The sequence below is a fragment of the Benincasa hispida genome, chromosome 10 (genome assembly GCF_009727055.1).
Source record: "Benincasa hispida cultivar B227 chromosome 10, ASM972705v1, whole genome shotgun sequence".
In the NCBI taxonomy this organism is placed as follows: domain Eukaryota; kingdom Viridiplantae; phylum Streptophyta; class Magnoliopsida; order Cucurbitales; family Cucurbitaceae; genus Benincasa; species Benincasa hispida.
Genome location: NC_052358.1, coordinates 38,952,806 through 38,977,983, shown reverse-complemented (window position 1 = coordinate 38,977,983; position 25,178 = coordinate 38,952,806). Strand labels below are relative to the sequence as shown.

Below are 25,178 nucleotides of genomic sequence, written 5' to 3'. Positions count from 1 at the left end.
AAGTTTTTTAATTGCTTCAATTTTTGTATCTCCAATCCATCCCGAAAAACCTTGTGTCCCAACACTATGCCCTCCTTCACCATGAAATGGCATTTTTTCCAATTAAGAATCAGATTCATCCCTTCGCATCTTTTAAGTATGTTCTCCAAGTTGGCTAGACAGACTTCATAATTGTTCTTGTAAACAGAGAAGTCATCCATAAATATTTCCACAGAGTCCTCGAGATAATCTGAAAAGATGGCCATCATGCACCTTTGGAACGTGCTTGGCGCATTGCAGAGGCCAAACGGCATGCGGCGAAAAGCAAAATGTCCCATATGGGCAAGTGAATGCGTCTTGTCTTGATCTTCTAAAGCTATCATAATTTGGTTGTACCCAACATAACCATCCAAAAAGCTAGTAAAAGTCATTTCCAACTAGACGTCTAGCATTTGATCAATGAACACCGAGGGAAATGATCTTTCTTTGTAGCCGCATTCAGCTTGTGGTAGTCCATGCATATGCGCCAACCAGTGATGGTCCTTTGCGGTATTAATTCATTGTTTCATTCCGGACTACCGTCATGCCACCCTTCTTCGGCACACACTGCACGGGCTGACCCACGTGCTATCTGCTATAGGATAGATAATACCCGCATCTAGCCATTTAATGATCTCCTTCTTGATGACTTCTTTCATTGTAGGGTTGAGTCTGCATTGATGTTCAATCGTTGCTTTGTGGTCCTCTTCAAGACGAATGTGGTGCATACAGTACGCTGGCAAATTCCTCTAATGTTGTTGAACGTCTAGCCAATTGCTCATACATGCTTCCTTAGAATGCTCATCAACGTCTTCTCTTGGTCTTCGTTGAGCGCAGAGGAAATGATCACAGGCAACTTCTCATTTTGTCCCAAAAATGCGTACTTTTAAATGGGTTGGTAGGGTCTTTAATTCAAGTGTTGGTGGTTCTACTAGGGAAGGTTGCGTTGTTTTTTCTTTCTTTTTTTCTGTTGGCTCTACTTCTTGATTTTGCGATCATTTCTTCTTCTTTGCTTATTTTTGTCATGATCACATTACAGGCAGCAATAGATGCGCTGGCATCCTCTTCTTCATCTTCTTCATCAAACTTTTCTTCTTCAATCAAATTCTGGTCATCATCAGAGTCATGCAAGTCTTTCTTCATCTGGAAACTTCATGGCACGAATTATGTTAAAATTGAGCTTTCTATCCATTGATGCTCAATGTGATCTCCCCTTTATGTACATCAATTTAAGCACGACCTATTGATAGAAAAGGTCGCCCCAGAATGATGGGCACATCTTTGTCGCCTCGTAGTCCCAAAATGATGAAGTCGGCTTGGCAGGATAATTTGTCAATGGTGAAAAGCACATCCTTCACCTTTTTCCTCTGGATTCACCAGAGATCTATTGGCCAATTGGAAGTCATTGTTGTAGGCATAAGTTGCCCCACATCCAGTTGTCTAAAGATTGACCAGAGGCATCAAATTATGCTGGCTCCCAGGTCACACAGGGCTTGCCCAATGTACAGTCCTTCTATGGAGCATGGTATAGTAAAGCTCCCAAGATTGCTCATCTTCGGTGGAATTATGGATTTTGAACTTTGCGTTAATGCCACCGTGGCAAATTTACCAACTCTCCTCTTCTTAGTTACCATATCCTTCAGAAACTTTGCGTAGGCAGGCATTTCCTCAATTGCTTCACCGAACGGAATATTAATATGCAATTGCTTTAACATAGATAGGAAGCGTTGGTACTGTACCTCTTCGTTCTTTTTCTTCCTTAGTCTTTGCGGGAAAGGGGGTAACTGCACTTTCACGGTTCCCATCTTAGTTGGCTTTGAGGTCGATGCAACCTCTGGTTCTACTGCTTCTTTTTCTCTTTCTTCTTCTTATGTTACTGCAATTTCTTGTTCAGCCGCAATGGGAGCTGTCCGACTAAGCTCCTTCTTTTCTCCCTCCAAAGTCTTCCCACTTTGTAATGTCACAACCTGACATTGCTCTTTATCTGATTGCCCCGGGTTGCGTGAGAGTTCTGTTGAACTCGACAGAGCCCCTTGCGGTCTACTCTTCAGCTCACTCGCAATCTGGCCCATCTGTAGTTCTAGATTGTGGATGGACGTAGCCTGACTTTGAAGCACAGTTTTGTTTTTCTCTATGTATTGCTTCAATAGGCTTTCCAAAGAAGAGGATTGCGGTGGTTGTGAGCTACTTGCTTGATTGGTTGTCTGACCGTTGTTGCATGAGAAGAATCTTGGTGGCCCTTTCTTCTGTGCCACGGGTTGAAGGTATTCGAAAAGGGATTATTTTTACAAAGCATACAAATTGTGGATATTGCAGGCAATCTTCCATCACATGCCCATCACCGCAAGTCACACACCTTGTGGTATTTTGACTGATTGCGTTGATTTTCCCGTTTTGCGGTGTTGGGCTGCTGATCGCAATTCCCTGGATTAAGTTCAGCATTGCAGTCATCTGGTTTTGTAGTGAAGCAATAGCACCATTACTTGTTTCATTGTCTTTGAGTCTCAATCTCTGGTCACTCTCCCTCCAATCTTCATGGTTCTTAGAGATGCGATCCAAGATATTCTTCGCCTCGTCATACGTTTTATCAAGCAGACCATCAGCGGTTGCCGCATTGGCAGCAGTCTGCGAAGCGGGATTCAACCATGATAGAAAATCTCCATTTAAAGGCAGTCTGACAACCCATTATGTGGACAATCCCTGACCAACCTTTTAAATCTCGGCCATGCATCGTTGAGTGATTGGTTCATATCTTGTTCAGAATTTGTAATTAGTTTCCGTCGTCTGGAATTCTTAGTAGGAGGAAAATACTTCTTCATAAATTTCACCACGACCTATTCCCAAGAAGTGATCTCTCCCGATTCGAGAGAATATGCTCATTTCCTAGTCTGATCACAGAGAGAAAATAGAAATAGAGTTAGTCGAACTTCTTCGGCAGAGATGTTCGAGAACACAAAAGTATTACAGATTTCGATAAAGCTTCGGAGGTGGGCGTGCAGGTCTTCACCACGCCTTCCTCTGAATTGTCCTACAGTCTGGATCATCTGCAGCATCACCGGTTTCATTTCGAATCGGCTTCCGTCGAGGGCAGGCCTCATCATTCCTGGAGAGAAATCATAGAGGTTTGGCGATGCATAGTCCCTAATGGGACTATTGCGATCGTTTGCCATCACCATTGCATTCGCCATGACATTGTTATCATTTGATGCTCCATATCTAGGCTGCTCCACCATCTCTTCCTTATCTGACAGTGGTTGCAATTGACGGTCTCTCAATCTTCGTTTAAACATCCTCTCAATCTCTGGGTCGTAATTCGCCAGAGATTGAGAGTCTGCAAAGAAATAAAAAAATTACTGTTAACAAACTATTTTACCGAAGTCCCCGGCAACGGCGCCAAAAACTTGATGCTTATTTTTATGAAGTGTAAATGTGGATGATATGCATTAATGAAGTTGAGTTGTGCACTCAAGTTTCCTCAGCGGAAAATTCCACTGAGTTTCCTGGTAAGTCCAGGGTCGAACTCAGGGACTTGTGAAAATAGATTGTGATGGTAATTTTTATGAAAACTTTGCGGTAAACAAATAAATAAATTCTTGGTTTGTTGTTGATTGCGTTAATGAGAAAATAAACAAATGCGGCGGATTTGAGAAAAGTCAGTTATGTGATAGATACACTGAGTATGCGATGAACGGGTTGAGAAAATCTTTAGCTAGCGTTACTTGTGAATGCGTCAGACTATGCGATGAACAAGTTGAAAAAACCTTTAGTTGGCATTACTTGGGAATGCGTCAGACTATGCGATCATGTTACAACCATGTACAGCAAGTCATTTTCCAATGCAAATGCGATACTCCTAAGTCTAGGACACATGTGTTGAATGCAAAAGTATCCATAGAGCTTATCCCTAAGTCTTTACTCTTGTCCTATGCGATGATGAAAAATGCATAAAAGTAAGGTGACCGCATACAATCATATCCTATCTCTAGGATGCATGTGATACGTTGATAACAAATAGTGCTCATTCCTAAGATCCTATCTCTTGATTATGCGTTCTAATATGGCTCTTACAAACATAGATTCTAACCTGACCTTCCCAAGTCTAGATCCTGTCCTTATACTACCCTCCCGACTATCTCTGATGAACGAATGAAACATACATAATACAAGATAATCGCATAGCATGAAGATTCCCTAGTTGTGCTAGCTAAATGCTTCTCAACCCATTCAACTGATTTAGCTACTCATGCGTAAATAACAGAGAGTGAACAGATATAAAGAAGGAAATTCCATTTTTATAAATGAGTTTGAGTACAAAATAACAATGGAAGTTAAAGGTAGAGAGCCTAGTAGCAATTCCTTGCTGACCGAGACTTTTACACTGAAATCTCTATTTGGTTGTAAAGATGTTCCTGCTTCTGCAGGTGTCAGCCCTCTCTCTGTCCTTGAAGCTTCCAGCGCTCTCCCAAGCTTACCAGAACGATCTGCCGGCACAACCTCCTCTCTCGCATCCGCCTTAAAATGAAAGAAAACTATGGACAAAGATATACGAACGTATGAATTCAAACTAAAGAATGGTGAACTCCTTTTCTGAAGGCTGCCTCTGGTATTTATAGACATTCAAGGTGAACGGCAGATTCTTTCTCATGATTGTATAGATGGGACGGCTTTAATTCCTGATAGATGCGCCGAATATTTGTCACTGAAAAGCTGAATGTACTTGTGATCGTTATCGGTTATCAACTTAATTCGAGTTCGACTGTCATCAGCTTTCTGTCCCATCGCGATTAATAAGCCTTTCACCCAGATACGCCCACCATGTTGCACTGACTAAGTTGCGGCAATCCTTCTCAGGCGAATATTTGTGAATATGATCATCGCAAAGCCTTGCGGTGAAGTTGCGCTTGACCAATGATTTCCTGTGATCGCAATTCTTACATTGCGTCAATGCATATTCTGCATAGAAACAAAAAAATCAACTGTTCCTATGCGATGAGCGCATGCGACCGTAATATTATGAAATTGATGCTTGATGGGCGCAATTTAACATGTTTTATCAACACAATCCAACATTGTTTAAGAACTTAGCACTATGATAACGAGCATTTCTACCCATTATCACATGCGCCGCAAGCAATGCGGCGGTAGTCTCTCAATTCCTGAAGAAAAATATTCATTCGTTTTGGCACTCCACGTGCCATCATAAGTGATGAAGGGTCCCACTTTTTCAATTATACTGTCAAGGAGCTGCTGCACAAATATAACATTCTCCACAAAGTGGCCACCGCATACCACCCGCAGACGAATGGTCAGGTCGAGGTGTCGAATCGGGAGATCAAGCTAATACTTAAGAAGGTGGTAAGGCCTTCGCGAAAAGATTGGGCAACAAAGCTTGACGATGCATTGTGGGCATACCGGACTGCATTTAAAACACCCATAGGTATGTCCCCATATGCGTTGGTATTTAGTAAGACATGTCATTTGCCTCTGGAACTGGAATACAAATCACTGTGCGCGGTGAAGAGGCTAAACCTTGACTTGGAGAAAGCAGAAGAAGCAAGAAAACATCAACTGGTCGAGCTGGAGGAATAGAGAATGAGTGCATATGAGAACGCAAAGATATACAAGGAGCGCACAAAGCGCTGGCACGACAAACACATATACGGTAAAAATCTCCATGTGGGACAAAGGGTTTTGCTCTTCAATTCACGGCTACGGCTCTTTCCTGGTAAGTTAAAATCACGCTGGTCTAGACCCTTCATCATTAAAGAAATATTCCAACATGGTGCGATGGAGCCGATTACTGAAGACGAGAGTCATACGTTTAAGGTTAATGGGCAGCGTGTTAAGGCATATTGTGGGGGTGATTTTCAGCAAGAAAAGACCTCTATAGACCTGAAAAACATGGAATAGAGAAAAATGGAATGGCCCCTGCACTGGCAAGCAACATCATCTAGGGCGCAAGTCTTCTAAAGTATCCTTTGTTTGGTTCTTGAACTCTCATTTCTTCGACACTTCAATCATCATTTATCTATCCGCATTTTACTTATTACTTCTCTCTGAAAAAAGTGGCGAGGAAAATTTTTGTTAACTTTTTTTTATCATTTGACCATCTCGATGTTTCTTTGTAGACGATCAAGGCACACAATTGTGGAGGCACACTATACGAAGACGCAACTTCACTTTGTCACTGCAATCCAAAAGCGAAAGATCGTCGCTAAGCAGGATGCAGCAACAAACAATGCGGGCGACAACGCAAATTTAGGGGTTGTATCTTTCCTTCACTTTATTCCAAATTTTGTACTATCGCGTCGCATTTGGATTTTGAAAGTTTTATCACTTCATCCTCTTTGATTACCGCAATCATTTGATATGGATAAATTTAGTAAGTTGCCACATGCTATCTCTTTGCCAATTATGATTTCAATGATGAAAAACATGCTTTTATTTCTTTCGTATATACTAGAGTCAACTTAATTTTAAGATAGTCACCTCATGAAATATTTCTAGAAGTTAGGGGTTTGCTAGTTTTCTTTCAAACCGTCTTTACGAAGCCTTCTATGAACATCGCATGGCTTCTTTCAATCTTTTGGCAATGGGGACATTACTGCATTTTAAATTTGGGGGTCAGGTATTTATTTTTGACCTTGCTATTTTCAAAAAAAATTGAGAATAACAACTCCACTGTCAACGCAATGGGAAAATCCATGTTGATAAGAGTTAAGTTGTGAATGGCACTTACTCGTAGTTGAATGTTCGCATGACACACTTAGAGGCAAGCCAAAGCGAAAGTAAGTCACCAAGATCAACGCATAAATATAATGATTGCAACTCCGCTGCCATGTAGGTATGAGTTAGTTTGAGAAATAGTGCATTACTCGTAGTTGGATGTCCGCATGACACACGTGGGGGCAAGCCAAAATGAAGGCAAGGCACTTGGATCAGCACAAGGTTAGAAAAATAATAATATCAAGAAATATGCAAAGATAAAATCATTTGATACCTCGGTGGAAAAGTTTTCTTTTTGAAATAAATCATGCAATGTCCCAGAATTTAGTAAAGTCCTGTTGAAGGTTAAACTTGCGGTCCCTAGGTCTTAGAAATATTTTAGGAGGAGACTTGAATAAGACTTAAGGAAATTTGGGTATATAGGCTTTGAACAAAGTATCCTTGAGAAATCTAGGAAAAGAGAACTGTGGTCGACTCGCTAAAGAAAACCTTTAGCTTATGCTTGAGGACAAGCATTATTTAAATTTGGGGATGTGATAACGAGCAAAAATGCACGTTATTACAGTTCTAAGTTCTTAAACAATACTGGCTTGCGTTGATAAAATATGTTAGATTGCATCCAAAAAGCATCAAATTCATAATATTGCATTTGCATGCGTTCATCGCATAGAAACCATTTATTTTTGTATTTTTATGCAAAATATGCGTTGACGCAAGGCGAAAAGAGCGATCATAAGAAATCAATGGGCGAGCGCAGCATTACCTTAAGGCTTTGCGGTGATTTGTGTTTGCAAACATCTGCTCAAGAACGATTACCGCATAGAGCCGACATAACTTGGTAGGCACATCTAGGTGAAAGGCATAATTAATCACGATGGGACAGAAAGCTGATGACAGTCGAAACCGAATTAAGTTGACAGCCGCTAATGATAACAAGTACACTCAGCTTTTCGGTGACAAATATTCGACGCATCATTCAGAGAATTAAAGTCATCCCATCTATGCAATCATAAGAGAGAAGCCGTCTTTCACCCCGGAAGCTTTATAAATAATGAAGGCATCCTTCAGAAATGGAAGTGAAAGAAGGAGGTTGTGCCGACAGATCATCCCTGTAAGCTTGGGAGAGCACTGGAAGCTTCAAGATTAGAGAGAGGGCCAACTCCTGCGGAAGCAGGAATATCTTTTGAACCGAATAAGGTTGCTAGTGTAAAAGCCTTGGGCAACAAGGGAATGCTACTAGGCTCTCTACCTTTATCTTCCATTGTTATTGTGTATTCAAACTCTTTTATAGAAATGGAATCTACTTCTCTATATCTGTTCACTCTATGTTTATCACGCATGAGTAGCTAAATCTGTTGAATGGGTTGAGAAGCATTTAGCTAGCACAACTAGGGATCTTCATTCTATGCGATTATCTTGTTTTATGTATGCTTCATTCGTCCATTAGAGATACTCAGAAGGGTAGTCTAAGGAAAGGATCTAGGCTTGGAAAATTCAGGTTAGAATCTAGGCTCGGGAGAGTCAGATTAGAATGCCTAATCAAGAGATAGCTTAGGAATAAGCACTGTTTGCTATTAATGCATCACATGCATCCTAGAGATAGGATATGATTGTGTGCGGTCACCTTGCCTTTGTGCATCTTGCATCATCACATAGGAAAAGAGTAGATACTTAGGAATAAGCTCTATGGACACTTTTGTATTCAACACATGCGTTTTAGACTTATGAGTACTGCATTTGCATTGGAAAATGACTTGTTGTGCATGGATGTAGCATGATCGCATAGTTTGATGCATTCTCAAGTAACGTTAGCTAACACCTTCTTAAACCATCCGCATACTCAGTGCACCTATCACACAATCAAACTTTTCTCGAATCCGCCACATTTATTTATTTCATTACCGCAACAAACAAAACCAACAACTATTTGAGTTATCAGTTACCGCAATTCCTTCGAGAAATTACCACCGCATATTGTTTTCCAAGTCCCTGAGTTCGACCCTGGACTTACCAGGAAACTCAGAGGGGGTTACACTTGGATTCCACTGAGAAAACTTGATTGCTTAACGCAATTCCATCACCGCATTTCCTCCATAATTTCACATCATAAAATAACGCATCAACATCCCTAGGTGGAGAAACCACCCCAATTTTGCATGGAAAAATCAACAACAAAGCTTTCAACCAGTGGCGCAAAAAGAAGGGCTACCCAGATTTTTCCCGCGAACCAACAGTCCAACGCATAACCAAGCCAGCAGTTCACAGGCACCGCAATCTTCATCCTTAGGTAGCTTCTGAAGCAGTACATTGAGAAGAACGAATCAGTGCTTCAGAATCAAGCAACGTCCATCCGAAATCTCGAAATTCAGCTTGGATAGATTATGGGCGAACTCAAAAACAGACCGTAAGGAGCATTATCGAGCTCAACTAAGCTCCCTCGCAACATTGGGGGTACAGGAAAGGAACAATGCTTAGCAGTTTCCTTGCTAAGCAAAAAAATGACAGCGAAAGTAGGGGAGGAACCTATTATGACCAACTTGAATGCGGCAACAACAGAGGACCCGTTGACATATGATTCAGAAGAGCCCGAGAAGATGAACCCAGAAGTTGCGTCCACCTTTAAGCCTCTAGAACATGAGATAGAAGAAGTCCAGCCACCACCATTCCCACAAAGATTGAAAAAGAAATAGAATGATGAAGATAAGATTGCAATGGAGACAGTAACACAAAAAACAACGATCCTACCATAAATGTGCGACCCAGGAATCTTCATGATACCATGCTTCATTGGAGGGGTCTACAGTGGTCAAGCACTATACGATCTTGGGGCGAGTATAAACGTAATGACACTATCAATCTTCAAAGATTGAATATGGGCAAACTCACGCCCACGACAGAGACTCTCCTACTTGCAGACAGATCCTAAATACACCCTGAAGAAGAGTTGAAAGATGCCACAATCTCAATTAATAAATTCATCTTGTCAGCAAACTTCATCATTTTGGATATAAAGCGGACGAAGATGCACCCATCATATTGGGACGACCATTCTTCTCGACCGGTCACGCTCAAATTAATGTGTGCAAGGGGGAAATTGTAATGAATGTCAATAAAGAAAAGCTCTAGATTAAGGTTGTCAAAATTTCAGAGGACCGAGAAAAGAAGGAAAAGTCGTCGTGAACGTAAAAATTCCAGCCTGAAATAAGCAGTCCCTATGTTACTATGCAATTCAAACTCATCAGGGACACATTCCTTTTGAATATCCTTTTTATACCAATGCTTCATGAACTTTCATCACCTGTCTTTTAACTGTTATCGTATATTTGTCTTTATCTACAAAAAAAAAAGGCGATCTTGTTGAACGATCGTGGTAAATGATGTTGTTAACTTTGTTTTTGTATTTGACGATCGTGGAAACTGTGCTTGTTGATAACAGGCAGAAATGCATGTTATTACAGCGCAAAGTTATAAAACAATGCAGGATTGCGTTGATAAAAATATACAATATTGCGTCCAAAAGCATTAAGTTCACAATATTACGATCGCATGCATCCATCGCATTACATAGTTAAACTTATGTATGTTTTTTTACAGAATATGCGTTGACGCAAGGCAGTAAAACAAATCCAAATAAATAACGGCCGAGCGCAATTAGAGACTATGTTAACGCAAAGGCTATGCCGATACATCTTGTGCTCACGAATATCTACTCAAGAAGGTTGCGCATAGAGCCTACGCACGTTAGTGGGCGCATCTAGGTGAAAACGTAATAAATCATGATTGGATTAGAAAGCTGATGAGGTCGATTCAATTAAAGTGAAAAAAGACAAGCCGTTAACCAACTACGTAGCAATACACTCAACTTGTTCGGGACAATATTCGGTGCATTCAGACAAAGAGAATATAAATGTCATCCCAATCAGTGCAATGCATAAGAGAGAAGAAGCCTTTCACCCCCAATCTTCTATAAATACCCAGAGCACCTATAACAGTGAAGGAAATTCGACATTAATATATTTCTCCCCATAGATAGAAAGTATCGCTTGTTCATATTTTTTCTTATACTTAAAGGCGGAGGCGAAGAGAAGGGGTAAAAGATGTCCAAGAAGATCACCTAGTCAGCTCGAGAGAAAACCCAGGAGCGTGGAAAAACGGAGAAGAGGCCGACTCTTGCGAGAGCAAAGACTATCTTCGAGCAGAGTAGAGAGAAGAAGCGGTGTACAAAGCCTTGGGAAGCAATGATATTGCTACTAAGGCTCTTCATGTCTTAATTCCACATTGTCTTCGTAATTTCGATCCTATATCTATAAAATAGAACTTGCTTATCTACATCTGTTCACTCTCTTAAAAGCACGCATGAGTAGCTAAATCTATCGAATGGGTTGAGAAGAACTTAGCTAACATGACCTAGGATTTTCATTGCATGCGATCATCTTGTCTTATGTTGTGCCCATCACCCCTTTAGAACTACTCGAGAGAGAGTCTAAGAAAAGAACCTAAGACTTAAGAGAGCTAGGTTAGAATCTAAACTCGAGAGAGCAAGATTAGATCTGCATAATCAAGAGATATAGACTTAGAGATAAGCTCTATTTGTCAACATGCATCGCATGCACCCTAAAGATAGGTTATGGTATTATGTGGTCGCCTTGTATGTGTGAGTGTCAATTGTCATCGCATAGACAAGAATATAGGTTTATGTGTAGGTCCTATAGACATCATCGCATATATCACATGCATTCTAAAACTAGAAGCCGTAGCATTTGTGTTGAGAGATGATTTGCTATTGTATGTGTGTAGCATGATCCCATAACATGAACGCAATCCTAGGAAGTGTTAGTTGAACCCCTTCTCAACCTGTTCCCTGCATATTCATCGAATCTTCCGTATTATTAACTCTTTTCTTAACTCCGCCGCATACATTTTATACTGTAAACAACAATAGAACAACTCTTTGATTTATTGGTTACCGCAAAGTAATCTAAAAATTATTGCCGCATATTGTTTTCCTTAGTCCCTAAGTTCGACCCTAGGCTTACCAGGAAAATTAGTAGGATTTATACTTGGGTCCTGCTGAGAAAACTTGTTGCACAACGCATTTTCCATCACTGCAATTCCTTTCATTATTTCACCGCATAAAATAACGCATCACTTACACTCTGGCGACCACTCAAACTCCATATCTTTTCTAGTCAGGTTTGTCAATGGTAAAGCCATCTTAGAAAAGCCCTCCACGAATCTTCTATTATAACCTACTAAACCCAAAAAACTGCGTACCTCTGTAACAGTCATAGGTCGTTCCCAGTTAACTATCGCTTCTGTCTTTTGGGAATTTACACTGACTCCGTCAGCTGAAACTATGCCCAAGAAATACGACTTGATTTAACCAGAAATCACCCTTATTAAACTTGGCATATAACTTCTTTTCACAGCTTAGCATTTGCAACACTAACCTTAGATGTTCCTTGTACTTCTCTGCACTACTAGAATATACTAGTATATCATCTATGAAAACTATCATAAACTGATCCAGGTGAGGATTAAATATCATGTTCATCAAGTCCATAAATACTGTAGGAGCATTTGTCAAACCAAACGGCATTACTAGGAACTCATAATGTCCATACCTGGTCCTAAAAGCAGTCTTTGGAACATCTGTTTACTTCACCTTCAACTGGTGGTAACCTGATCTCAAATCTATGTTAGAGAATGTCGTGGCTCTCTTTAACTGATTGAAGAGATCATTTATATGAGGCAATGGATACTTATTCTTAATGGTCACCTTATTCAACTGTCTATAATCTATGCATAATCTGGGAGTACCGTCTTTCTTCTTGATAAACAAGACTGGCACTCCCCAAGGTGACACACTGGGTCTAATGTACCTTATCAATAAATTCCTGTAATTGAACTTTCAACTCCTTCAGTTCTACTTGCGCTGTCATATATGGTGCCTAGGATATAGGTGTTGTACCTAGAACTAACTCAATAGTAAACTCAATTTCTCTATCAAATGGTAAACCTGGTAACTCTTCAAGGAACACATATAAGAATTCTTGTACCATAAGTATATCCTCAGGTCTTAGCTTTCTATCTTGTGAAACTACCACATAGGCTAAATAAGCTTCACATCCCTTACTCAGCAACTTCCTAGCCTTCACTACTGATATTAAACTTCCTGGAAATATTCTTTTACTTCCTACCAAGGTTATCTCTTGTTCATCTGGTTTCCTAAATACTATCTCTTTCTTAAAATAATCCACAGTGGCATAATGTTTACTTAAGAAATCCATGCCTAAGATAACATCAAACTCTAGTAACTCTAATGGAATCAAGTCAACCCATAAACTCTGATTCCCAAGAATTACTTCACAATTCCTATAATACTCATGTACAACTAGAGTATCTTTTACAGGCGTAGAGATAAACAAGTCCTCATTCATACGCTCAAGCACTCTATCTATATGCAATGAAAACATGGTAGATATGAATAAGTACGTAGCACCAAGATCAAATAACACATAAGAGACTGATTACATAAAGTTATCGTACCAGTTACAACATTTGGAGACTCTTCCGCTTCCTAGTGTGTCATAGTGTACGCTCTACCCTACTGTTGTTGCTGTTGTTGTTGCTGTTGGGGTCATTCTACTACCCCTTTCTGCTTAGCTGTATTGGATCCCTCACCTCTGGCTCCGGTCTACAACCTGGGTAACTCCTCTCTGTTCACCCTGTGCTCCATGAACTACCTGGAGACAATCTTTCTTGAAATGCCCCACTTGTCCGCACTGAAAACAAGCATTTCTGTAGCCATAACATACTTCTATATGGCGCTTACCCCAGTCTGCACATAGAGGCTTCCTTTCTGTACTAGCTACTGACTCACTAGCACGACCTATTACCGATCTACCACTCGATCTAGCTATAGGTCTTGACCTCTTTCGACTCGAACGTTGTTGGCTCGCACCTCCATAATTCCTCTACCTGACTGTCCAGAGAACAAGGGTCTAAAACTCTTACATCTCATCTCTCCTAGAGTCCTGTACTGCTCCGTACCTGTCTGGGGTATGTCTGCCCTCACTACACTCAACTCAACTCTGATAGCAGTCACAACTAACTGAGTGAAATTCACCCAATTAGCTATAGAGGTAACGGGAGTACATATCTTCCTTCTTAGGCCATTCTCAAATCTCCTGCATCTTTCTTTTTCTTTCGCAATGATCGAAAGGGCATACTGAGATAACTCTGTAAATTTTTGCTCAAACTTAGCAACCATCATCGATCCCTGAGTCAACCTAAGAAACTCATCCCTCTTAGCTTCTTTGAAAGCACTAGGGTAGTATTTATCCTCAAATACGTTTCTAAACTTAGGCCAAATCATAGCTTCTGAACTACTTCTCCTGGCCTCTATTAGTTTCCACCATTTCTTAGCCCCTTTCTGCAGCAAGAACGCCACTAACCTGACCTTACGGTCCTTGAAGCATCTCGTAACACTAAAAAATTTCTCAATCAAGTCCAACCAGACATCTCTGGACGATTCTATCAAATACTCGATCCTCCATCTGGGGATCTGCACTTACCCGTGGGGTACTCGACTCATTTTCAAAAGTCGTCTCTTGCACTACTGGGTCTCTAACTCTCTTCCCCTTCGAATCTGGGTCCTGTCTAACTTCAGGGGCTCTGCAGGTAAGGTCAACATTCCTCTCCTCTACCTGCCTACTCAGCTTGCCACTTTTCCTCGGCATCTTTGCCTAATTAACAAGTACACATGTTAGGGACTTACTTATGGGACTTAATCTAATGCATGAACTCTCCCTTTCATCCAAAATTTCATGCTCTGATACCAAACTGGTATCAGCTTAATCCTTACACTTCCCAGGTTTTACGTAAACCTTGCTCTGAACCAAACTGGTATCAACTAACTTTTTAACCTTCCCAAAAACTTATGCTCTGATACCAAACTTGTCACACCCCCACCTAGACTACTATCTGAGCCTAGGAAAGGACATGACTGCATCAGTTATCAACCCTTTTATTGACACTTACTGCCTAATAACTCTAGCGAAAATAACTATAATACCAACATGCAATCTCATACACAGAAGCAACCTCTATAGCCAAAAACATTAAGTATACACACAAAACATTTACAAAGATTACATTACTAGTTTCATAAGTCCCGTTACCCAAAACATAATCCCTATATGAACAACTATAACATGTGTACAATATTTACAATAACCACCTAGCGGATGGGTTACAATAACTTTTGTCCTTGAGTGGCAGAGCAGATGCAGAGCTACCTCCTGAGGATTTGACCACTACCTGAGGGAAAGAAAAATATTTGAAAACGGGATGAGCTTGTTAGCCCAGTGAGTGACATAAAAAAGAAAACTGATCCTCATGCATAAGTCTCAATAAAGAGATCTTATTAAAATTATAAATCTCTACAGTAACCTTGTATTGAGATATAAAAAATTTTCAAGCATAAAGCATATAAAGTTTTTCAATATACTTTCATACTTGGCATGCATTTAAAACATAACTCATGGTTTTCTTGGAACTTACTTTGTAAAACTAGCTAGCATGAGAATAATCTTTCTTTAAAACATAGTTTCTTTAAAACATTGTGAATATTTAGTCACTCACAACTTTTAGAACTACTCCTCAAGGATCAATATGCTTCTATCACTGGTATCAATCCCGTGGACGCAAAAGGATATATTAGCTACTAGCATAAGTCTCCTTTTTGAGACTAACCCTTAAGTAAGCTTTGCGTTTAGCCTTCCTCTTGAAGACTTTCACTCAACGCACCTTGTTGTAGGTTTAACACTTGGAAATTTCTTTGAGACTTTGGCTCAAGCAAAGCTTCCAACCGCTCCTCACAAACGCATCACCACTTATGCAACCAACACTTTGCTCTAAGTTTTCTTACAACTGCACATGGTCGTCCTCAAGGCTGATTATGCGTCCAAGACTTTAATGCAAGCTCTTCTCAGCCTACACAGTAGGTCCAACACATAGAAAAACTCAGCCCTTGGTCTGTCCGAGCATTTCACCTTGAGCTGCCAGCTTACACAACTCAAGCAGCTGCCTGCTTATTCATGAAATTCCATATTCAACTTATGAAATTAATAACTCGAATTCTAGAGCTTATCTCAAGAAATTTCCTTCTACAAACGTGTTAAGAATTGTCTCAAGAAGCTTACCTTAAAGTTTCAGCTTCAAACTTCTTGTGATTTGTCCTAGAGACTCAATTTTTTACCAGCGGCCCGAATTCACCCGTGAACAGAATCTCTGGTCACGTTTTCCCTTCTCCGGCCTTATTCCGATGATAACATCTTCCGGTAGACTCTCAAAGCTTTCCAAAAACACCAATATCTTTAAAGTTTCATGGAGGAAATGATCAAACTGATCGTTGGAAGTTCAGCCTCCCCTTTCGACACTGCTTTCCACCACTTCTCCTTAGCACGACACCTTCAGCTTTCATGGAGTTAAATCTAGTGCTTAAGACAACTAGTGCTCTTAATCGGTGGTTAAGACTGATAACCGCATGTTCAATCATTTAGATCACCACCCCATCGTGTAGCTCATCGTTCAACTTATCGTTCAGTGACCTCTCGTTGATGCTTGTCACCCAACGATCTCGCTCTCGCCCATTGCGTAGCACACAGCCTATCGCACAGCTCTCGTGCATCGTGTAGATCTCGCTGACGCTCATCGTGTAGCTCTGACACCTATCATCTAGCACATCACGACCATCGTCTAGTGCTAACGCCCATCGCATAGCACCATCGCCTAGCGTCATTGTCTAGCGTTGATGTCGTTTGATAACTCGTAGAAATACTAGTTATGGTAGCCTTTTATTTAGAATTATGAGGATTGATAAGTAGAAGATGCGACAATTATACTAAGAATTCATGTGAAAAGTGAGCTTGCATTGATCAGCATTGAAGATCTCGGCTAACCCACTATTATGTGTTATTATGCGTCCAAATGTCTATTTTTGTAGCTATCGTAGGAATTGATCGCATGCGGTGAATCCCAGTCCATCGCAAGAGTGATCGCATACGTTCGACACATGGATGTTGCGGCCATTAACCGCATGCGTCCATCGCATAGATATTGCGGCTACAGAGTAATAACCATAATAGAGGGTGATCGCAAGGTTGGTGGAATGCAAGCATGAATGCATACCTTGGGGGTATCAAAAGATGATGTTGACATTTCACCTACCACGTCGCGAGTGGCAGAGATTCAGAAAAGGACCATCATGCCGCGAGTGTCAGATTCAGAGCAGGTCCATTAATGTTGTCGGCGATTGAGCTCTATAAATAGANTAATGTTGTCGGCGATTGAGCTCTATAAATAGAGCCTTAAAGCCCAACTTCAAATCATCCGAGCATCTACCTTTGGGCGAATCCTTGTGATCACGATCTGAGCATCTACCTTCGGGCAGATCCTTGTGATCACGATCCAAGCATCTACCTTCGGCGAATCCTTGTGATCATGATCCGAGCATCTACCATTAGGGTGGATCCTTGTGATCGCAGTCCAAGCTTCTGCCTTCGGGCAGATCCTTGTGATCACAGATGAGAGCGTTGGAAGACATTCTTGAGATTCTTCATTCCTTCATCCATTCCGAGTGACGACCGGAACCTTCGCCAGAGCTAGATCTCGAGAGAGACTACTCCACCGTCCATCTATGGCACCACCGACAGCCTTGACACACAACTGATGGAAGCAAGACATTGCCTACATCGGGCCCTCCATCTCTCTAATATCTCTATATTGTATTACATTGTGGCTTAAGACATTAATACATTCTATAATCAATGCATATCTTTATTTCCTTCAACTCCATCTTCATTTACTTCTTCTTTGTTGTCGTTCATTATTTTCATCGCAATTGACTAAGTAAGATTGCTAGAGTATCGCATACTTAATCATGCGACATTGACATATGAAGCATGTAGGAAACCACTGAGAGGTGTGCGTTCCACGAGTAATGTGAGAAAATCCTCTTTGCTTAGTTTGAGGCTGTATCAACGCTTGTCTATGAGCGGACGCAATGCTTGTCTATGAGCTGATCAGTGGCGACTAACTACTCGAGAGAGTATGTAGTGGAACTCACTAAGCAGAGTAAGTAGTATTCCTAGAGATAGGAATAATCTTATGTTCAACTATGTTTTATGTGATTATTTTGTCTTATGAGCGCATCATTCATCATTTGGACATACTTGAGAGAGTAGTCCAAGACAAAAATCTAGGCTTGAGAGAGTTAGATTAAATTGCATAAGCAAGAGTAGAAACATAGAAATAAGTTCTATTACTATTTACACATCGCATGGACCGTAGACAAAAAAAGGATATGGTGGTATGTGGTCACCTTGTCTTATGCGTGCATAAGCAAGAATAGAGACTTAAACATAAGTCCTATCGATACCATCACATATGCATCGCATGCGCCTAAAAATAGAAACTATTTGTGTATAACATGATCGCATAGCTTGCACTGACTGAGATTACCCTTGCGATCAAGTTTAATGATGCGGTGAAGTTATCTCCATCATTTTTTCTATTTATCCATGCATCTTTTTACTCGTTAACAGTTGTCGTGTCTCTACCAACTCTCATAGTCATACTTCCATTGCTCAATCTGTTTAGTTTAGGAGTAAGAGTAGCATATAGTCCCTTATCTTCATTCTTTTATTCTTCGTCGCAAACACATCACTTCACAAAATTTAGCTACAAGTCCCTGAGTTCGACCTCAGATCATCCTGAGAAACTTGTGATCTCGTTATACTTGGCGAGAGAACAAGAAAACTTGTGGTAGGAATGCATGGTCATTGCATACATTCGTAAACGCATATTGCATAGTCCAACGCATGACCATCGATGCATGGAGATCAACGCATAGCATAAGATGAACGCATATATTTACTCTCCATTTTCCATGCATCATCGTTCATGTAGTACCATCGCCCTATCGTTTAAAGCTATCGTCCATCGTGTAGCGCTATCATCTAGCACAACACTTCGCATCGTCTAGCGCCACACAAAGCTACATGATCGTCTACCGTATCGCTCAGCGTCGCTCACAGCTACACAATTGTCTATCGTATCGCTTAGCACCGTTCATTGCTACACGATCGTCCAGCGTGCGCAACTCCAATGCNACCGTTCATTGCTACACGATCGTCCAGCGTGCGCAACTCCAATGCCTAGCACCCACACTCGCGCAAACTTGAAGCTGCCACATGCACACTAACCTCTCAAGACTTGGCTGCCACATGCCTTTTCCACGCATAGCTTTTCTCTCAGCCACACTTTAGCTTCCTTCAATGACCAAATAACCTCTCAAATGAGCAAGGTCAACGCTCTTGGCTCAACTCCAACTCTTAGCACAAGCCCAACGCATAGGCACAACACTTAGCCTTTTTTTTTCTAGTTTCCAATGCATGGGTTACACTTAGCCAATTTTTCAAGCTTCACCCAAGAGTCAAGCTTTCAAACTCATACATTAATTATCACATCAACGTACTCACCATATTGGTCTCAGTAGGGAACATACAAAAGTAGAGAAATTAGGGTTCAAGGTTCACACAAAATCTGCACAACAAGAAATATGTTGCTCAATTTTTTCATATAACGAAATAAATCAATCATAAATAAGAACTTTCATAGATAATAGTAAAGTTGATAACATTTTTACGACAAAAAAGAATAATTTTCGTATAGAAAACTGTCTTATCCCGCAAAAGGATGAATATATATATATATATATATATGACACTTTTTTTCTCATCCTCGATTGAGCTATACTCTTGTGTCATGAGAATCCAGTTCTGTTTGTTGTAGCGTCTTCATTGTTCTCCTTATGGTAGTTCTCTTCAAAACAACCGAAAAAGAAAATTATAAATTAAAATTTGAAAACATGAAATTAAATGCATATAAACTTATAGTGTTTTCTACTAATATTAAATGCCTATTTAAAATAACTTTATTTATTGAATCAACTTCGTAATTATAATACCGTTGTTCTTTTTATATATGAAAAACATCCCAGATATTTAATTTATCGAGGATCCGTTTGGATTGACTTGAGAAAAAATATTTTTTAAAATACTAATTTTTATTTAAATATTTTTTTATAAAAAAATCAATTAAAATACACTTGAAAAGTTATTTTGAGGGGTTGCCAAACACTCTAATTTCTTCCAAAATAACTTATTTTTTAAATTAAATACTTGAAAATATATTCCAAACACACACTAACATTGCCTTAATTTAGTTTACCTTTTCATAAAAGTGATTTTGATATCTTACTCCATTCCTGTTTATACAAAAGGATGAAAAGCAATATTTCCAAGGAAAAATATTTTTTGTTCAAAGTTTGAAATATCGTTTCCAGTTGATCATTGAATTATAAAATATATTATTTTTACTCATGAGTCGTGAGTTTAGTATCTATTTGGTCACTAAGTTTCAAAATGCTACATTTATAAATTAGTTTTTAAGTCTAGTTTCAATTTGTTGCTCCATAATTGTGATTTTTAAAGCCTGTTCTTGCCGTTGTGTTAAATTCCAATTAACTGATTTAGAATTATATTTGTGATGTAAATTTTTAAAAGTTAATTTTCATTTAAATTACTTAATAGAAAAATTAAGACAAATGACTAAAAGTGAGTGTATTAATGAAAACACAATAGTAAAACGTATAAAATCTTGAAACCTATAACTAAGTGGAGAATGATTAAACTTAAAACGCGAGATAAAAATATAACATTTGAAACTTAAGAAGTAAATAAAAATTAAAATGAACAAGGAGTAAAAGTATGATATTTTGAAATTTAGGGAATAAATAAAAATTGTACTCAAAACTCACGGATCAAAAGTGTTTCATTTTGTTATATACACTAGGATGAGCATGATAGACCGAAAAACCGAATTGAGACCGAATCGAAGTCGGTCGGCAAATTTAAAAAAAAAAATAGAAAATTTAAAGAACAAAACTGACTGACTTTACTCATCGACTGTCAATTTAAATATTTATTAAACCGACCATAGTCAGTCGATGACGGTTTGATCAGAAAATCGAATACTCACCCTCACACAGATAGATAAAAGAAGATTGAAGCAGGTAAACATGCAAAGCTGTTCTGAATGTCATTCTCCCAGAAGTGTTGGATAATGATATTTATACCCTTTGCTGGTGATACTGGGACTTTAACTCCTATCTGCATGGATTGCAACTTAGGTGCTGTTACTATTCCATATGAAAATATCTTCATCTCAGGGCATCTTTCTATGTTCAAATATTCCAAGCAAGGGAACGTAAGTGGCCATTTTCCCAACTGAAAGCTAGCTAAGCTTGGCATGTTGTAAAATGTCAAATGCTCCAATTTGTTGAATATAATTTCACCCTTTTCTTCTTCTCCTTCTTCTTTATTTTCGACGATCGAACTCATTCCCCCACAATCGTATACATCACAGTGCTTAAGATTCACCATGTTTTTCGCCACTGAAGAGCTAAACAAATTCATCATTTTGTTGCAACTACATATGATAAGATCAATCAAATTTGAGAATGTGAATGAAGATGGCAGCAAACACTCCAAATTCTCACATTTGTTTACTTCAATATACTCCAAACTATCAAAGCTTATGGTCATTTGAGTGTTATCCTCCCACACTTGTCTGAGGTTAGGAAGATTAACCAAAATTAAAATTCTCAATCTCTCACTTTGTCTTCTTCTTTGAATCACATGATTTGTTTCTTCTTCATTTTGGAACAATTGTACCAACTTGAACACATTTCTTAGTGTGACGCTTTCAATGGTGGATAATAGTTGACTCATTTTCAATGGCAAAGTGACCATGTCATCATCTTCATCTTCTTCAGACCCAATCAATGTAAGATCTTCAAGTTTGGGAAATGATTCAGTTGTAAACCACAAACTTCTCTTCACTGCTATCTTGTAAGACATTTCCAAACTTCTCAAGCTTCCAAATAATACAATCTGAAAACCAAGAAACTTCCTAAACTAATTATTTTACATCATCTTGTTAACTGATTAAAAAAAAATGTTGCATAAAAGTTCTTAAGTTACCTGATCTCCCAAATTTGATTCTTCCTGATCTTGAAATATTTCATTTAGATGAGGCGCCGGTACTAAGTTTGAATTTGCTGGGTATATTTGATGAAAGAAGGTGGAAAAAGATACTTAAGTTGAGGACAACCCAAAACTACGACATTCTTTACGCTTGGAAGGATCGTATAGCCATCGACATCTTTGTTCCACACGTAGTGTAAATTCGGTAGCTTAACTAAACGTAACAATGCCAATGGCACTATGTTTGCATCATTCCTCACATTCTTGCCATACTATTTCCATGACCTCTATCAATTGAAACAAAGCCAGAATTATTTCCAAGTATCAGAGTCGTTGCATATTCTTGGAATGAATGATTACCAAAATCATCCAAACTATAATCATCACCAATACAAATACAAAATTCTTGTAGCTTCCAAGTTGGTGAGCTCAAATGCTGTGACAGAATGTTAACATTAGAAATTTTTAACCTAAAATTGGAAAGACGTGGTAGATAATTCAATTCCGAAAGATCGACATTCTAGACAATTTTGTTCTTGTTTGATACGACTTCCTCTCACCATCCTTTGAAGCTCTCCCATAAATCTAACTCTTCTAGTTCTCTCATACTTGAGATAATGTTCGGATGAATCACCCTCAACTTAGAGCAACCTGATAAATCCAATACCTTAAGCTGTGTCAATTCACCCATAGTTGTAGGTAGCTCTTCGATAATGATATTATATTTAATCCTCAAAATTTTTAGTTTCTTTAACTCATTAATTATACCTATCTCATCAAAGTCACAATGACGTGCATAAGGTTTGGAGATTCTTAAATGAATAGGTTAGCAATGTCCATAATGGTTGAAAATAAATATGTGACATGTCCAAAACTTTAAGTTCGCTCATTCCATCAAAAAAATGTGTTTGGAACTTTAAGACCTTTAGATCTTAAAATTAATAACTCAAGTTTTGGAAACTTCAAGTTTGAGGGAAAGTCGTAACCACGATCTACAAACATTCACTAACTTCATGTCCATAATTAAAGGTAGACATCTTATGTTCTTTTGATATAATGTATAGTGCAGTGGCACGGACCATATCATGCATTTTAACACAATCGTTCCATGAACTGTACTGCTCAATAAGTGAAGATGACTTAAGATCATCGACCAATTTAATTATCCTATTCTTTACTTCATCCCAAGTATTGACTCTTTCCAACAATCTCATACCCATTGCATACATTTGCAAATCTTTCACTCAAATCATATAATCTTCTGGAAATACACTGCAAAGAAGAAATAATGATTGCGCTTCTCCTTTTAAATTATCGTAGCTCAACTTAAGTAACGAATACACTTGTTCACTGAAACTGGGTTTTCTAATTGCTTCAAAATATCCTTCCAAATACGCACATCTTTATCTTTCAATGCTTTTGCAATAATTTTAAGTGCAATCGGTAACCTGCCACATTTTCTTACGACCTCCTTTGCTATGCCTTCCACACGATTTTTCTCAAACTTATCACCAATAATTGTCGTAAAAAACTTCCAAGACTCTTTTTCGTCTAGAGAATTCATTTGAAAACACTGATCTGCATTCATGTTATTCTTGAGTAGATCACGATCTCGGCTTGTCATGAGTATCTTACATCCTTTTTTATTTGATTCCGATCTGCAAGGAATTCCAATATCTACAAGATCGAGTGGTGTCCACAAATCATCCAACATAATGAGCATATTCTTTTCCATCTCCAACTTCGTTCGTACTAAATCCGCTCTTCCCTGCTTAGTTTCGAGCTTATCAAATCCAAACCTCAACTTGTCTGCAATTTGTGCTTGTATACCTTTTACGTCGTACGTTCTACTTACAATGACGGTAATCACTTGATCAAATAATTTGTGTTCCTTCACTAACTCCTTAACTTCATGGAGCAACATAGATTTTCCAATACCTCCCATACCATATACTCCAATCTTGTTGACATTAGGGTCTGCAAGTACATCCTTAATTTGATCGGCCATCAATGTTCTTGACTCCAGAATTTGATAATCGGTGATATCGCAACGTTGGATCCCTTGTAGAGGTACAGGATAACCAACATTACCACAAAACAACTTTCTTGTTTCAAAAGCTCCACGAATCTTTTTTGCTGTCTCATATGCTCTTCTACTTAATCGACGTCGCTCGATCAAATTAAAGCACGAAGGATTAGTATGACGATCCTTCTCGAGTTGTTTAGTGATCTCGTCCACTTCGGCCAACCACTGTGAAACATCATCAAAGATTTTATGTGCATTGCCTCTTGCCTGATCCACCTCTTGTTGCACCCTATCTCTGGCATTCATAAGACTTTGAGTTTGCTCTTCAAGATTCTTCATGTTTTCGTTATAGAGAAAGATGTAACCTACTTGGCGTCCAATTGGTTCAAATGTGCACTCTATCACTTTTGTCACAACTGAAATTAGAATATCCATTGTTCTTGGCTAATTCATACTCTGCTTTCCTTCAAGCCCTCGTATTTATCCTTTCCTTTTCTGTTTTCTGGTTTCTTTCTTTTATTTATTTAATTTTTTTTCGATTGTAGACAGTTAAAGAAGTAAATGGTTAGAAAAAATAAAAATAAATTACAGAAAGAATTTTATTTTTAGTTACTACTAATAAATTTCAGAAAGAACAATTTACTAATAATGTAGGAGCAATTTAACTTAAAATCCACCATACCATATGCATGTATGTTGTACTTATTTTTATTTTTTAGAGATATTTTTTAAAAAAAATTTAAAATATAATTTATCAAATTCTTGAAAATATTTAATTGCCGGAATCTTTTTGAAAGCTTCTAATTAGTTTTTCCATATAGAATTTGTTAAATTTTAACATAGTTTATTGCTAATAAAAGCGAGGAAAATTGCAATGGATAGCAAAAAAAAAAAAAAAAAAAAGGTTTATTATTAATAAAGACGAGGAAAATTGCAATAGGTAGCAAAGTAGTTTATGGCTAATAAAGACGAAGAAAATTGCAATGTGTAGCAAAAAATATAGCAATGCCAAAATTGCAAATATAGCAAAAAAATTTAAACTTCATGATTTTTTTTATTTTTACGATTTTACACTCGTTTGTGTATTACTGTGTATATCTGATATACCTTATATTTTGGTATATCAGCTAATTAATATATATTTATTTGGTATATTAATCCATTGATATACTTTTTTTCTTTTAAATAATAGCATTTATACCATTGATATATCATGATTTTAATTGGGTTATGGTCAGCATTGTTTGTTCGATTATGGTAAATATTTTTTTTTTTTTGTTTCGTGTTAATATAGA

At 38.6% G+C, this 25,178-nt stretch overlaps 1 protein-coding gene across 1 annotated transcript; it reads right to left on the bottom strand.

Annotated features, from left to right (window-relative positions):
* Nucleotides 1-23,178: 23,178 nt before the first annotated feature.
* On the bottom strand, nucleotides 23,179-24,318 carry LOC120089067 (disease resistance protein At4g27190-like). Its single transcript, XM_039046495.1, has one exon. The coding sequence runs from the start codon at nucleotides 24,316-24,318 to the stop codon at nucleotides 23,179-23,181; it is 1,140 nt and encodes a 379-aa protein (XP_038902423.1).
* Nucleotides 24,319-25,178: the final 860 nt, after the last annotated feature.

Excerpts from the sequence above, each read along its gene's own strand:
- LOC120089067 (XM_039046495.1), bottom strand. The coding sequence starts at position 24,318 with ATGGATATTCTAATTTCAGTTGTGACAAAAGTGATAGAGTGCACATTT.